Source organism: Protopterus annectens, chromosome 6.part1, assembly GCF_019279795.1.
Source record: "Protopterus annectens isolate FY-2018-M chromosome 6.part1, PAN1.0, whole genome shotgun sequence".
NCBI lineage: Eukaryota > Metazoa > Chordata > Ceratodontiformes > Protopteridae > Protopterus > Protopterus annectens.
Genome location: NC_056738.1, coordinates 456,612,005 through 456,628,990, shown reverse-complemented (window position 1 = coordinate 456,628,990; position 16,986 = coordinate 456,612,005). Strand labels below are relative to the sequence as shown.

At 37.9% G+C, this 16,986-nt stretch overlaps 1 protein-coding gene across 1 annotated transcript in view; it reads right to left on the bottom strand.

The window, feature by feature from the left end:
- Window positions 1-16,986, bottom strand: part of VPS8 (VPS8 subunit of CORVET complex) — a 2,195,799-nt gene that overhangs the window by 161,528 nt on the left and 2,017,285 nt on the right. Inside the window, exon 38 of the mRNA XM_044075401.1 lies at window positions 3-83. Within this exon, the coding sequence (XP_043931336.1) occupies window positions 3-83 (81 nt within the window). The remainder of the gene's footprint in view (window positions 1-2; window positions 84-16,986) is intronic.

The following is a 16,986-nucleotide window of genomic DNA, read 5'->3' as shown; positions in this document are numbered from 1 at the left end:
ACCCTTGAAGTTCCCTTGTAAAGGCGCCGAAGCTCATCAAAAGCCTGAATTTGTTGAGGGTCCAATGTAGCTTCAGATGACGACTGTAAAAAAAAAAAAAAGAATAAATAAACAAAGAGGGTTAATTATTTGAAGTGACAACCCAAACATGCTATGTAACTGCATGGCTGAATCACATGCACAACAACTGAACAGATATGCATAGAAAATCAATATGCTCTTACAGTATCAGTTGCTCTATGGCTTCTGTGGTGGGTCTAAAAATGGATTTCTTTCTTTCATTCTTCTTAAGCGCTTTTATTCTCAGAAGCTGCCATAATCTAGAGCATAAGCACACTGCAGTGAACACTATAATGTCATGTATAATACTAGAAAAGAAAGCTTAGCCCTATGCCCACCAGTTGAACTAAACCAAAGGAAGCACATGTCCTGCAAATCACTGTAACAGAAAGCCTAAACTGCAGCACTTTGTAATAACAGTAGTGTTCATCCATGGTGAGATGAAGTTATGTCCTGTGAGGACCATAAACAATGAAGTACCAGAAGGGGTCTATCATGTCAAGCTTCACCACACAGGCTCCTTGTAGTAGCAGATATATTACTCCCACAGAGAACCACCCAGAACTTGATGTAGATGTTTTCAATGAATTTGATGACAGCAAGGAAGAGACAGATGCCCCTTGCTCCCTTTCAGGAAAAAGAGGTGACAAAAGAACCTCTGGGGTTATTCTAAAGGTGGGACAGCCTCTGAAGTTCCACTGAGGAGAAGAGTCTTGGCCTCTCCCAAAAGCTCTGCAGAGATGTCTTGGTCTCCAAGTACAGTTTCTTCTACAGAAAAACCAAGATGTCTACGATGTGGCTAAGTGTGACCATGTCAAGTACAATGGTCCACTCTGATGGCTCTCCAAGCTCCTGTAGATTCACTGACAGGTCTAGGTAACAGTAAGGACTGCAGCTATTGGGCTGGCAGAATTGTTTCCTGTAATGATTGATGACTCTCTCCTGCCAAGGGGGATAGATGCAATAAGTGAAAAAAACAGAAGGAGGCTGAAGGGGGGGGGTCCTTTGGCAGGACCAGCACAGCAGGATTCCTCTCCTCAAAGTATCAAGGATAGGCTGACAAATCTCCTCATTCATGTAGGAATGCCTCAACCATGACATCCTGTACAGGCACATGCCTGAACCAGTGTTCAAAGCCACAAGAGTAGCACTGTCAAATTACAGATACTCATAGTGGACTCCTAACTAATGCCTCCTTGAACCCAGACTCAAGGAGGGCTGAAAGCTTTTCCAAAGCTTGATCCATCAAACAGGACTGGAAGCTCAACAGGAAAGATGAAACATTTACAGATCTAAGCCCTAACATGGCAAAGGGCAAGACTCTCCTGTCCAAATGATCCAATTTCTTGGACTTTTGACAACAATGTGCAAAAATCTTAAAGTATATGGGTCCTGTTTTAGACTAAAACATATGCAGAAGTCCAGCCCATACCTCTCAATTGTCCAGATTTTCACAGAATGTCCAGATTTTTGCCGCATATTTTTGGTATGTTCCTTGTAAAATTTGTGGTTTTCTGGCAAATCATAGAGGAGTGATGTCACTAAATAATGACAAACATTTGAGTTTCAGACTTGATATCCTTCAGGAAAATGCATGCTAACACAAATCCTGCTATTCTAACAACTTTCTAATTTTATAAGAGAAATGATGTTCCAATGTCTATCATGACAAGCGTCACCACCCAGGCTCTTTACAGCTATCATGGCTTAGTGGTTAACTGTTGTGATTATAGTGTACAGGGTCCTGGGTTCAAGACCTGCAATGGCTGTTTATGGGGTGGGAGGTTGGCATAATGGTTAAGGTGTTTACCTTACAAACATTAGGTGGAGGGTTTGATTCTCACATGGGGTAATTGGCTAGGCTGAAAATGGCCTACAAGGGCAGTTAGCCAAGTACTAAATCTATGAACTAATCTATGAACCTATGAAATATTTAAAATATGTCCCTATTTTTGTGCCTTTATCCCAAGATTATTTTAGGCTTTGTCCAGACTTCCTGCACTAAATGGTTCAAAGGTATAGTCCCATCTAAGATGTCTGGTCAGAACTCACTCAAATCAGCCAGTAGCCTAAAGACGGCATCCATCTTGTCAGGAGAAGCTGCAGCAGAATCTAGGTGCTTCTAGGCTACCTATGGCATCCTTGATGATGGACTCGATAAGGGAATGACTCAAGACTCCTCACTCTCCCCTACCTACTCATTTACATATTCCTGGTGGAAGGGTATGAAGGGTATAGACCATTAACGGTGGACTTCATAATTAAATACTGATGTTTACGTCTGAAAATCCTATGTAAATACACACACAAATATTTAGATAGATGTATACAGACACACACACACACACACACACACACACACACACACACATATATATATATATATATATATATATATATATATATATATATATATATATATATATATATATATATATATATATATATATATATATATATATATGGGTCTACTTCACATGGTCGACACAGTTCATTGACCGACTTTTTATTTTGATGCGACAATTCATGATCGACACAAGCAGTTTTATGTGGGGGCTTCACCCCCCACACCCCTACTAATATATAATATACATTGGGGTGGGGTGGGGGAGGGGGAGGGCAAATCTAAATGCATATAAAAATGAACTCAATGAACTGAATGAACTGTCAATGGACCCACACACACACACACACACACACACACACACACACACACACCATCATCAACAACCAAAACAAACACACAGGCAATCTAACTTCTGCCATATTCTTGGACCTATAAAAGGCCTTTCAAATGGTCAACCATCTTAAAGTAGTACAAGCCCTTACTGACTTTGGCCTTAGTAACCAAGCATTAGCTTAGTTTCAGAGCTCTTTACAAGGAAGACAACAAGCAGTTCAGTGGGACAACAACCTATGCACACTGCTACCCATCACCACATTGTCCCACAGGATTCCATTTTAGGTCCCCTCCTATTATCCATTTTCACCAATAACCTCCACAGCATCTCTCAAGATGCAACAGTTAAAAAATACGCTGAGGACTCAACACTTGTCTGTTCAGCCAGTGATCCTCAGAAACTCCTCTCTAAAACCAAAAAAGCCTTCCATACCACTGAAAACTGTTTTTTAACAAAAACCTAATACTAAATCCTCCAAAAAACAAACTGTTGCTATTTACACCTAACAAATCTACCACAATACCCACCCCATTTAATATTATGCCCAGGGATGGGACTGTCATCTCCCCTGACACTCGCACTAAATTGCTAGGAGTGACCATTGATAACCTTAAATTTGATCAGCATATAAATCAAAGCATTAAAAATATCCACAAAAAACTGGGACAGTCTATATAAAAATAAAACATTTCTAACACAATAACAACTGCTCAAATTCATCTCCTTTCCACACTATTTTATGCTTCACCCATTCTCACCAACTTACCCAAACCTGAAATTGTCAAACTGAACACCTGTTACAATCAAATTGCAAAATTTGCTACCGGTGCCCCCTACCAAGCCCACCACTGCCATTCCTTAAAACAACTTGGCTGGCTTGAATTCCCTAACCTATCATCAATTTTCCTTTGTCCATAATCTTCAACAACTCCCAGGCAAAACTCCAGCTCTGACCAATCTACCAGAACTACAAGCTAAACTAGACAACTTCGCTCTAGCAGCAAAAAAATTATTAAGGTCACCAAGATCAACAACACAGCAGGGGACTCCCTCTTCCCTAACTACATAGGCAAAACGTGGAACACCTTACCTACTGCTATTACCTCAAAGATTACATTTAAAAGACTCATGAAAGAACACCTAAAGCACACATGGATATGCACGTTCCCCACCTGGCTGACCACCCTCCCATCCTCTCCTCTTGCTCTTGCCTTCTGACTTCAGCTTCATCACCAAAAGAATGCAACTTTTCTAGCTTCCTTCCAGTTCCACCTCTAATTCTAATCTATTAGTCAATACCCATATGTCACTGCTAGGACATTCTTATTTATCCACTACACTTTTCTCTTTACACCTCTACTCTTACTCTATACTTAAGCTACTTACCCATCCTGATTTTCTTACTTAACCTGTCATCCAATTTCCCATCTCTCTCTCTCTTCCCCTTCTACTATTCTCCCTACTATGTCTAGTCTTTGCTCTCTTTGTTGCTATACTCCCTACTGTGGCTAACTTGCTCACAAGTCAACTGTATAAAGCAAAAAATGCAACCCCTACTAACAATGTTCACCATTATGTAATGCCTCAACCTAAAACTGTAAAAGATGCATTCAGTCTATGTAAATATGTTGAATCTTAAGCTTCAATGCTATGTTACTAGTCAATGTTAAGTTTGGTACTATGTAAATTTAAATGCTTCTGCATACACCATATATTTTGCTTAAAATTTAACTGTGGAGCTTTTCTCCCCGGGTCTCCACTGAAAATGGACATGCATCCAGTTGGACTTTCCCGGTCAAAAAATGTAAAATAAATAAATAAATATGCATTATTTTTGTTTAGACATTGTTAAAAACAGTACTAAAAAATAATAAAAGACAGCAACGGATGAAGCCAGGCAATATTAAAGTCTCAAATCCAGGTAAAATAGAGACAATTCGAATCACAGTTCAACTTGTAGATACAGAAAAACAGCTGAGCTCAAAACCATTAAAACTCCTTTATTGTAGTCGACCATAGGTAAGCGCTTTCACAATGCAGCTTCATCAGACCATTAAACAACTACTAAAACAATCCCGTATATAAACTAACATGAATTAAACAATTATCTAATCACCTCAAGTAAACCATCAATTTAAACTACAAAGGGAAAATAAAACAGCAAAATATACATTCCTCTATGCAAATAAAACAGTGCAATATGTACATATATATACAAATATACACCTATTAAAAATGTATGTGATGTTAAAACATATATATATATATATATATATATATATATATACGCATTTAAAAAAACAATTTAAATCAAATCATTTATGTAACCTTCTTTTTTTCAAAGCAGGCTTGATAGAAGCCCTTTCATTTACCCCCTACCCCTATCAGCACAGAGCATAATTATCCAGCAAGCTTCCCTATGCTCACTATATGTACATAAATCACCACCCCTGGCACTGGGATTAATGGTTTCAATGACACTAAAACTAAAGGTATGAGATACATCAGTCTCTATAACATGTTAACATGGCGTAGCTATGGGCACTTCTTATGCCAATAGCTACGCCAATATGTTTTTAGCACACTGGGAGAATAACAGTTTGTTCCCCACCCAGGGTTTTAAAGAACATGTATTGTTGATGATTTGTTTTTGTTGTGGGGGGGGCCTGTTGATGGTTTGATAGCTTTCCATGATATGATGAATAACTTAACGGATTGCTTGAAGTTCACTTTTAACTGGTCATTTGATCATATTGAGTTCTTAGACCTTTACATTGAAAAGCTTCCAGGTAATATTATTAACACTAGTGTGTATCGTAAGACCTGCCACAGAAATGCATTTCTTTTTAGATCTAGCATGCATCCGGGCTATATTTTTAGGAACCTGATTAGGGGTCAGGGGATAAGGGCCTCTAGGTTGAACCCTACTATGTCTGTTTGTTTAAATGAGATTGAGAACCTAGGTAGTAAGTTGTTGGCACGAGGTTATACTTCATCTGAGATTGATAGGCAGTGGTTGGACTTAGATTCATTGAGACTGACCACAGCATGTCCATATTTTGGACCAGTACCAGACATTTGTGTTGGGTCTAAGGATAGGCCCCCTGCCCCAGAAGTTAAAGTTCCTTTATTTTATACCAGTGATTGTAAGGATGTTACACAGTTGTTTAGTCAATTGTGGGCTGTTTTACAAGTGGATAATGATGTACGTAGGGTTGTGGGTGATAAACCTACATTTCATTTCAGGAATTGTAAGAACTTGAAAAGACTCCTATGTTATGAGAAAAATCATAATAATAATGTTACTCCATATCCTGGTCTGACTTCACCTTGTGGTAATTGCAGTTTCTGTACCTGTATGCAAAATACCTGTATGAAAAAAGATGCAACCAATGCATCTTTTTTTCATCCCGATCTATGCAAGGAGATTATTTTCCATGCATCTGCTAATTGCAAGACCCCCCATGTGATATATTTGGCTGAGTGTATAATCTGCCACTCCTCCTATGTTGGCAAAACCAACAGGGCCTACGTGATAGGATGCGGGAACATTTATATCACATTAGGAAGGGTTCTGTACATAATGCACTTTCAAAACATGTTATAGAGACTGATGCATCTCATACCTTTAGTTTTAGGGTCATTGAAACCATTAATCCCAGTGCCAGGGGTGGTGATTTATGTACACATACTGAGCATAGAGAAGCTTGCTGGATTATTATGCTCCGTGCTGATAGGGGTAGGGGGTTAAATGAAAGGGCTTCTATCAAGCCTGCTTTGAAAAAAAGAAGGTTACATAAATGATTTGATTTAAATTGTTTTTTAAATGCATATATATATATATATATATATATATATATATATATATATATATATATATATATATATATATATATATATATGTTTTTACATAACATATAAATTTTTAATAGGTGGATATTTATATATATATATATATATATATACACATATGTACATATTGCACTGTTTTATTTGCATAGAGGAATGTATATTTTGCTGTTTTATTTTCCCTTCGTAGTTTAAATTGATGGTTTACTTGAGGTGATTAGATAATTGTTTAATTCATGTTAGTTTATATACAGGGTTGTTTTAGTAGTTGTTTAATGGTCTGATGAAGCTGTATTGTGAAAGCGCTTACCTATGGTCGACTACAATAAAGGAATTTTTATGGTTTTGAGCTCAGCTGTTTTTCTGTATCTACAAGTTGAACTGTGATTCGAATTGTCTCTATTTTACCTGGATTTGAGACTTTAATATTGCCTGGCTTCATCCGTTGCTGTCCTTTATTATTTTTTAGTATTTTATCTTTATTTTAGCAACGGAGTGCTTACCACTTGGTTTCCACCACTACGTTTTTATTTTTATTGTTATACTCTCATTTTTGGTGGTTATCTTTGTGGTTATGGCATCTGAACAACTTTCCTCCATTGAACTGGACTATAATCCAAATGTTAATATCACTAGAACTGAAGCAAACAGAGCTACCGCCCCTTTTGCCGAGAGATTCTCTTTGTATTTGTAGAGGGAGAGGAGCTGCCTTTGGCAACTAGATGTGCCTGCTGTCGGTGATGACATCGCGAGTGAGACGGGAGACCTGGAGGTACTCCAACAGGTTATGGAAGGCATTGAGCGAGACTTCTTAAAACTAAAAAGGTTGCAGGCACAACGTTTACATTTCGAAATCTGTCTGGAAAAGAAAGTTGTGCCCAGCGGTTTACGCGTTCTTAATATGCCGAATCAAGGTGCACAAAATCCAGACCTACTCATTCGGTGGCAGAAACTGAATTTAGAGGTAAGCGCCAGTTATAGTTACATGCACTTGTTAATTGACTATTTTCGTCCTGAAGAGGAGAAATTGAGGGACCCTCTACGGGAGAGGCAGGAGGCCCTTCTTAATGACTACAGTGTGAATGCTTTAAATCCACTGTTTGAAAGTTTGTTGGACGGCACTGCCGCCTTTGAGAGGAAGCTTGTTTATCAAAAGAAATCCAAACTCTTGCGTGATATTAATGATTTTAGGACAGGCCACATTTTTATGTGGCCATGCAATGGACAGCATATGGATGGACACGACACTGTTAGTCCCCTAACACGGGTTAATGGTGTCAGTAATACTGTGGCTGGTATTCAGGGACATGTGGAGACTGAGCGACCTGTTTTAAGTAATAAGTATGACTGTAAGCAGTCAAATAGGGGCAGTGTTGATGCTATTGCCCCTTGTATTGGTAATGCAAGTGTTGCTGTCTCTAATAACAAACATGGTAGCGACACTGTTTTGAGTACTAGTGCAGACAGCACCCATCAGACCAATGTATCTGTAACATCAGCTCAGGTCCCTGGTATGGGAACGATTGGTCAAATACCTGTAGAAGCACAATTAGTTAGAGATTCATACCCCCAGGTTACCATCAATAATAATCACAGTGTTGATGGTTCTGATAGATCTGAGGGAGTTGTTAGACCTAAATGGCGGGGCACTGTTTTAACTGATGTTGACTTTCTAAAGGTTTTGAGGAGTGGAAGTGCGGATGACCTCTTTTTTCCCCTACCAGTATGGTCAGAAAGAGGGGGAGGGTGCCCAAGATCAAAGAGCAGAGGGCGTCAAAAACGCAAACTATCCAGAGACCAGAGCCAGTCACAAACCCTGAAGGAAATGTGGGGGAGAGCCCCGACTCATTAATACTGAATATTTCTACATATGTACTTTCTCAAGTTGAGAAACGAGTTCTTGTTAAAGGTTTGAGTTTTATTCCTGCCTGTAGGAGCAAGCTATCTGATACTATTTTAGACTTGAGAGTGTTTTGTAGAAATATGTTACGTTTAATTTATGGAGATGCTATTAATGTGTATTCTACTGATGTTGGAGTGTATGGCCCTTCAAGCCTTAGGAAATTGAGTAGCTATGTACCCAACAACCATCCTTTGGTTGAAGCTTATTTAAAATTGACTGAGGATCAAGTATTTAATTACTATGACGCACGTGATGATTGTCATACACATCATAAGAATAACCTTTCATATGCTGAGAGAGGGGCATTGACAGCCCTACATGATAATGATCACATAGTGATTCGGCCAGCAGACAAGGGAGGCCTAATAGTGGTGATGGACATATCACATTATGAGCAGTCCATGCGCTCAATTTTGCGCGATGACACCTTCTATGAGAGAATTACAGTAGAGGATGTACATAGAGTGATGTCTTCAGTCAATCGGTGTATTTCAGATATTTCTTCTACCAAGCTTGTTACAGAAGATGTTTTTGCTTTTTTGAATGTAGTTAATCCATTAATTCCCCTTATACAAGGCCTCCCCAAGGTACATAAACATGCCACTGATCCACCTATGAGACCGATAGTGGCAGGTGGTGGCTGGGTTACAGAGCCACTTTCTTTGTATGTTGAGAAGGCATTAAGACCAGTTATTAACTTGAATCCTGTGGTTTTGAAGGACTCAAAACAGTTTCTATTAGATCTTTACCAATGCACTTCCACCATTTCTAATATTGGAAATGTCATTTTTGTTACTTTTGATGTTCAGTCTTTATTCACGATGATACCAAATGGGTTGGGAATTCAGTTTATACATGACTATCTTTTGTTACACAGTGATTATACTCCTGTACAAGTAGACTTAACTTGTTGCTTTCTAGAGATGGTGCTTGAAAACAATGTTTTCACCTTTAATGGTGATATGTACCTTCAGAAACATGGCGTAGCTATGGGCACTTCTTGTGCCAGTAGCTACGCCAATATGTTTTTAGCACACTGGGAGAATAAGAGTTTGTTCCCCACCCAGGGTTTTAAAGAACATGTATTGTTATATCGATGTTTCGTTAATGATTTGTTTTTGTTGTGGGGGGGCCCTGTTGATGGTTTGATAGCTTTCCATGATATGATGAATAATTTAACGGATTGCTTGAAGTTCACTTTTAACTGGTCATTTGATCATATTGAGTTCTTAGACTTTTACATTGAAAAGCTTCCAGGTAATATTATTAACACTGGTGTGTATCGTAAGACCTGCCACAGAAATGCATTTCTTTTTAGATCTAGCATGCATCCGGGCTATATTTTTAGGAACCTGATTAGGGGTCAGGGGATAAGGGCCTCTAGGTTGAACCCTACTATGTCTGTTTTTTTAAATGAGATTGAGAACCTAGGTAGTAAGTTGTTGGCACGAGGTTATACTTCATCTGAGATTGATAGGCAGTGGTCGGACTTAGATTCATTGAGACTGACCACAGCATGTCCATATTTTGGACCAGTACAGGACATTTGTGTCAGGTCTGAGAATAGGCCCCCTCCCCCAGAAGTTAAAGTTCCTTTATTTTACACCAGTGATTGTAAGGATGTTACACAGTTGTTTAGTCAATTTTGGGCTGTTTTACAAGTGGATAATGATGTACGTAGGGTTGTGGGTGATAAACCTACATTTCATTTCAGGAATTGTGAGAACTTGAAAAGACTCCTATGTTATGAGAAAAATCATAATAATAATGTTACTCCATATCCTGGTCTGACTTCACCTTGTGGTAATTGCAGTTTCTGCACCTGTATTAATATCAGTGCATCTTTTTTTCATCCCGATCTATGCAAGGAGTTTATTTTCCATGCATCTGCTGATTGCATGACCCCCATGTGATATATCTGGCTGAGTATATAATCTGCCACTCCTTCTATGTTGGTAAAACCAACAGGGTCCTATGTGACAGGATGCGCGAACATTTATATCACATTGGGAAGGGTTCTGTACATAATGCACTTTCAAAACATGTTATAGAGACTGATGTATCTCATACCTTTAGTTTTAGGGTCATTGAAACCATTAATTCCCAGTGCCAGGGGTGGTGATTTATGTACACATACTGAGCATAGGGAAGCTTGCTGGATTATTATGCTCCGTGCTGATAGGGGTAGGGGGTTAAATGAAAGGGCTTCTATCAAGCCTGCTTTGAAAAAAAGAAGGTTACATAAATGATTTGATTTAAATTGTTTTTTAAATGCATGTATATATATGTTTTTACATAACATATACATTTTTAATAGGTGTATATTTATATATATATATATATGTACATATTGCACTGTTTTATTTGCATAGAGGAATGTATATTTTGCCGTTTTATTTTCCCTTTGTAGTTTAAATTGATGGTTTACTTGAGGTGATTAGATAACTGTTTAATTCATGTTAGTTTATATACGGGGTTGTTTTAGTAGTTGTTTAATGGTCTGATGAAGCTGTATTGTGAAAGCGCTTACCTATGGTCGACTACAATAAAGGAGTTTTTATGGTTTTGAGCTCAGCTGTTTTTCTGTATCTAAAAGTTGAACTGTGATTCGAATTGTCTCTGGATTTGAGACTTTAATATTGCCTGGCTTCATCCGTTGCTGTCCTTTATTATTTTTTAGTATTTTATCTTTATTTTAGCAACGGAGTGCTTACCACTTGGTTTCCATCACTACGTTTTTATTTTTATTGTTAAAAACAGGTTTTAAATTAATACAGTGGATTTATCTTTTTTTTCAGTAAGTGCTTAGTTATTACTCACCTGACTTAACACCACCTCATGCAGATGAGACTGGTTTAACATCTTATCTCACCTCATCTGAAGGACAGCACCTTAAAAGTGTGGCATCCCCAGTTACGTTACACTGTAGTGTCTGTACTGGAAAACAAATCCAAGCACTTGGTGTGGAAAAAGAACCACAACCTTCTGATATCCTCACATCAAATGATCACAGGGATCAGATTTGATAAGACACAAAGAAGAAGGCAAAAACAGTACTCACCGGGACAGGGGGGTATGTGCATGCTACAGTCAATGTAGGCAGCCATAGTTTGTCAGACAACACAGACAAAGTGGTAAGAATTCACTGAAGTATTGCCTACTCCAGCAGGTAGCACACTGGGGGAGAAGAGGATAAATGAATGTAATGACTAGCTATGGCAGTGAAAAAGAAAGAAATAAGGGCTTGGGACTGTTAGGACGGTGGGGAGACCTAGCAGAGACACCACCTTTGTGTCAGGAACAGTTCTCATCTTAGCAAGAAGGAATGGTAAGTCAAGTGAAACCCAATCCAGGGCAAACAAGAATTAACCACACAGCACAACACAGACCACTGCTACACGAATCCAAGGAGAGCCAGTACGTTGCAGAAACACTTCTTTAATAAAGACTAAGCGCTTTCACCAAACAAACTGTGGCATCATCAGAGTCATACTTTCTAATCAAAAAACATTGGGTTTAAATAACTATTAAATCAAAACAATAATTCAATAATTCACTAAATTAATCACTCAATGAATCAATGAATTTAACCCTTAAACAGACACCACCATACATACAAACTACAATGCATAACATATGTCCTATACAAAATAAACTAGTCTTAAAAACAATAATATTTTTCAGTGTGTATCATAAAAGTCCATATACAAAAATATATAACAAATAGAAATACATTGTTATAAAACTGTATACTACAAAACTGTATATATATCTTAACTTCACCTTACATGATGAAAAATGTAAAAAAATATATATAAAAATTAAATTAAAAAAACATATATTTCATATATTAATAAACCATTTAATTGTGCATTTTATATCAAATAAGATTTCTGCCTCAAAATAGGCTTTAATGAAATGCAATCATTTAATCCAGGCTGTTTCATTGCATTAAGCCTGAGCTGCCATTCTGCTTCAAGAAGAGCTACTCTGTTCCCAATGTCACCACCTTGGTCAGCAACAACCCGATCAATGATGAAAAAAAGAAATCTTTTAAAACTAGGGTATTTAACAGAACGCAGATAAAGGGCATTGTGTGCATCTTTATTCCTCACACTTCTAACATGCTCCAACACCCTATCCCTTAGCCTACGTGTCGTCATTCCAATGTAAAATGCTTCACATGAGGTACATGAAGCAATGTAAATAATGTTCTTACTATTACAATTACATGCCCCTGGACAACCCAAGGTACACCCAAAATTAGCCACACACACGTAAGGCCCTTCCGCTATAAACCTGCATGCCCTACAAGCTCCACATTTACTCATCATGGACTTCACAGACTTAGGACTCTTCTCCAAAATACTCTTCAAATTTGGCCCTTTACTAAAAACAGTTCTAGGCACAGATCCAATAACAGACTTTAATTCAATACTTAAACTATTGTCCCATAAACTTTTCATTACAGCACACATTTCAGAAGCTTTCTCACTAAACTGTAAAACAAAAACTGGGTCACGATCGAACATCCCTTTTTCTCTTTCACTGGTACCCACCATATCACAAAACTTCACCAAACTTCCATTACCCCCATACTTCCTTAAAATAGGGGAATAAACTGTTCTTCTCTTTTTGTACACCTCTTTCTTGATCTTTAATAATAAATTCAACGGATACCCACGATCCAACAACATCCCAATTAAGGTGTACATCTCGTTTTTAAACATCCCCTCATCACTGACCAATCTCGATGTACGAACCATCTGACCCTTTGCCACCCCTTTCCTCTGATGGAAGGGATGGCAACTATTGAAATGCAGTAAAGAATTGGAATAATTCTCTTTCCTGAAAATTGTGCTCAACAAACCATCACCATCCTTGATGATGGTGATGTCCAAAAAATTGATTCTGTCCCTATTCCAAGTAAAAGTGAATTTTAAAAAACTAGTAGTTCCATTCAAAAAATTGACAAATTGTGTTGCCTCATTCTCATCTCCTCCCCACAAAATAAGTAGATCATCCAAGAATCTACTATAGAGAACAATTTTAGAATAAAAAACTGATGTAAACACAAATAACCTTTCCCAAGCCAACAACACCAGATTTGCAAAGGTCGGGGCACATTTGGCACCCATTGCTACTCCCGAACACTGCTTGAAATACTCCCCTTCAAATTTCATGAAATTATTACATAGAACCATCTCCATCAAGTCATACAGCAAGTTTGTTCTACTCTTATCAACCTTGTCACTAGAATTCAAACTTTCAAAAAACATATCCAGTCCTTCCTCATGGGGAATCACTGAAAATAAATTGACAATGTCAACAGTGAGAAAACTGTACGAACTACTCACAACATCAACCTCACCCAACCTCTCCAAGCAATGCCAAGAATCCCTCAGGATGTGATCTACATCCTGAAGTGCAGGTTTTGAAACCATATCTACAAAGGAAGCCAAATGTTCTGTCTTAGAACCCCTTGCAGACACTATCGGCCTAAATGCCAAGGGATTCACACCTTTGTGCACTTTGGGTATTCCAAAGATACTTGGCATAATGGGGTATCTGACCTGCAAATAGTCAAATTCATCTTCACTGATCGTACCCTGAAACAAGGCATCCATCAAAAACAAATCAATCTTTTTATAAGCCATATTGACCTCATTTAAAGACACTCTACAATAAACAGTTTCATCATCTAATAGATTCATCATAGCAGCAAAGTAATCAATCTTGTACATAAGCACCATCCCCCCACCATTGTCAGGCTTCATACACCTAGTATTGTTGGCTGTTCTTAACTCAGACAAAACCAATCTTTCTCCTTCATCAACATTGTCTTCCCATAAGTATTTCTGAGAGCAAATTCTTCTAAATTCACATTCCAACATCCTCTCAAGATTCAATGTTTCTACATTGTGTGGAGGAACAAACAAACTTTTCCTTTTAAAAGACAAAGCCCCTGATACCGGGCTCCCAACATCTAACAAATGCTTCTCTCCAAAGTAAATCTTCAGATCCACTCTTCTCAAAAACAACTTCAAGTTGGTCAAAACGTGGGCTATGTCAAGTTTGAAATTGGGAACAAACGTGGTCCCCCCTACTGAATAACTTATAATGACTATCAGACAAAGTCGTATCAGTATAGTTATAAATACTGAAATTAAATCTCCTTGTGATGGCACAACACAGCCCATTATTGCTTTCACCATTGCCAATTTCTTCAAAATTGTGAACTTCAAAACTTTCATTGTTGCCAATAATACCCACATCCAAGTCACTAAAGCCCTTAACACCATCTTCATTAACATTACCCAGAGAGCCAGGTGTTCCTAAACCTTCACTTACAAATTCATCATAAAAATTCTCACTGTTGGTATATTATTAAAGATCAAGAAAGAGGTGTACAAAAAGAGAAGAACAGTTTATTCCCCTATTTTAAGGAAGTATGGGGGTAATGGAAGTTTGGTGAAGTTTTGTGATATGGTGGGTACCAGTGAAAGAGAAAAAGGGATGTTCGATCGTGACCCAGTTTTTGTTTTACAGTTTAGTGAGAAAGCTTCTGAAATGTGTGCTGTAATGAAAAGTTTATGGGACAATAGTTTAAGTATTGAATTAAAGTCTGTTATTGGATCTGTGCCTAGAATTGTTTTTAGTAAAGGGCCAAATTTGAAGAGTATTTTGGAGAAGAGTCCCAAGTCTGTGAAGTCCATGATGAGTAAATGTGGAGCTTGTAGGGCATGCAGGTTTATAGCGGAAGGGCCTTACGTGTGTGTGGCTAATTTTGGGCGTACCTTGGGTTGTCCAGGGGCATGTAATTGTAATAGTAAGAACATTATTTACATTGCTTCATGTACCTCATGTGAAGCATTTTACACTGGAATGACGACACGTAGGCTAAGGGATAGGGTGTTGGAGCATGTTAGAAGTGTGAGGAATAAAGATGCACACAATGCCCTTTATCTGCATTCTGTTAAATGCCCTAGTTTTAAAAGATTTCTTTTTTTCAAGACTGATCGGGTTGTTGCTGACCAAGGTGGTGACATTGGGAACAGAGTAGCTCTTCTTGAAGCAGAATGACAGCTCAGGCTTAATGCAATGAAACAGCCTGGATTAAATGATTGCATTTCATTAAAGCCTATTTTGAGGCAAAAATCTTATTTGATATAAAATGCACAATGAAATGGTTTATTAATATATGAAATATATGTTTTTTTAATTTAATTTTTATATATATATTTTTTACATTTTTCATCATGTAAGGTGAAGTTAAGATATATATGCAGTTTTGTAGTATACAGTTTTATAACAATGTATTTCTATTTGTTATATATTTTTGTATATGGACTTTTATGATACACACTGAAAAATATTATTGTTTTTAAGAATAGTTTATTTTGTATAGGACATATGTTATGCATTGTAGTTTGTATGTATGGTGGTGTCTGTTTAAGGGTTAAACTCATTGATTCATTGAGTGATTAATTTAGTGAATTATTGAATTATTGAATTATTGTTTTGATTTAATAGTTATTTAAACCCAGTGTTTTTTGATTAGAAAGTATGACTCTGATGATGCCACAGTTTGTTTGGTGAAAGCACTTAGTCTTTATTAAAGAAGTATTTCTGCAACGTACTGGCTCTCCTTGGATTCGTGTAGCAGTGGTCTGTGTTGTGCTGTGTGGTTAAGGAATGGTAAGTGTTAATTTGAGCTGGGTTGGAATGATACATATCAATGACTGTAGCTTTAAACCGAGATGGCTGGTGTTTGAGAACTGTTTGGAAAAGACACTCAAAGAAAGAAAGATGCAGCCAGAAAACAGTAAGAAAAAAATGGTAGCTGTGGGGCACACTGAGCAGTATCACTATTTAATGCGACTAGTCCTAGTATGAACATGGAGAAAGCAGTTAGCAATGAAGAGGAGCAGGGTGGGTATGGCTGGCATCACTGAAACATAAGCCAGTGAAAACAGCTAGCATGGAGTTGCCTGGTCTGTTGTGGAATACAGAGAAGGGAATATGGAGGGGAAATGCAATCTTCCGAAAAAGGAAGTGCATAAAATGTGAGATCATAGAAGAAAAGAATACCATCCCCATGAAGAGGGCAAGAAAGAAGGCAGAATCCAGAATAAGTGACAAAAGGAAAGAATGCTGGCACAATGACAGAATGCTCTGCACAGTGTCCCAAACCCCTGAGAGATGAAGAGAGACAAAGGAGGAGAATAAAGAAGTGTGATAGGAGGTGGAGTTATACAGATATGTGGGATCTGAATGCGCCAAATAGAAACGTGGTAGTTCTGAGTTCCAAGGAAAAAATCTCACAGCTATGGGCAAGAGTTTCTGGAACAAGGAAAAAAAAGTCTAATGTGACTATACAAGAAGGTGAAGTTAGCAATTAGGTCAAAGACAAGGCATGCAAGAGGTGGTAGAGAGAGGCGAAGATGAGGAGGCAAACTATAAGAAGAAGGGCACTGGTGAGAGCAAGAAACA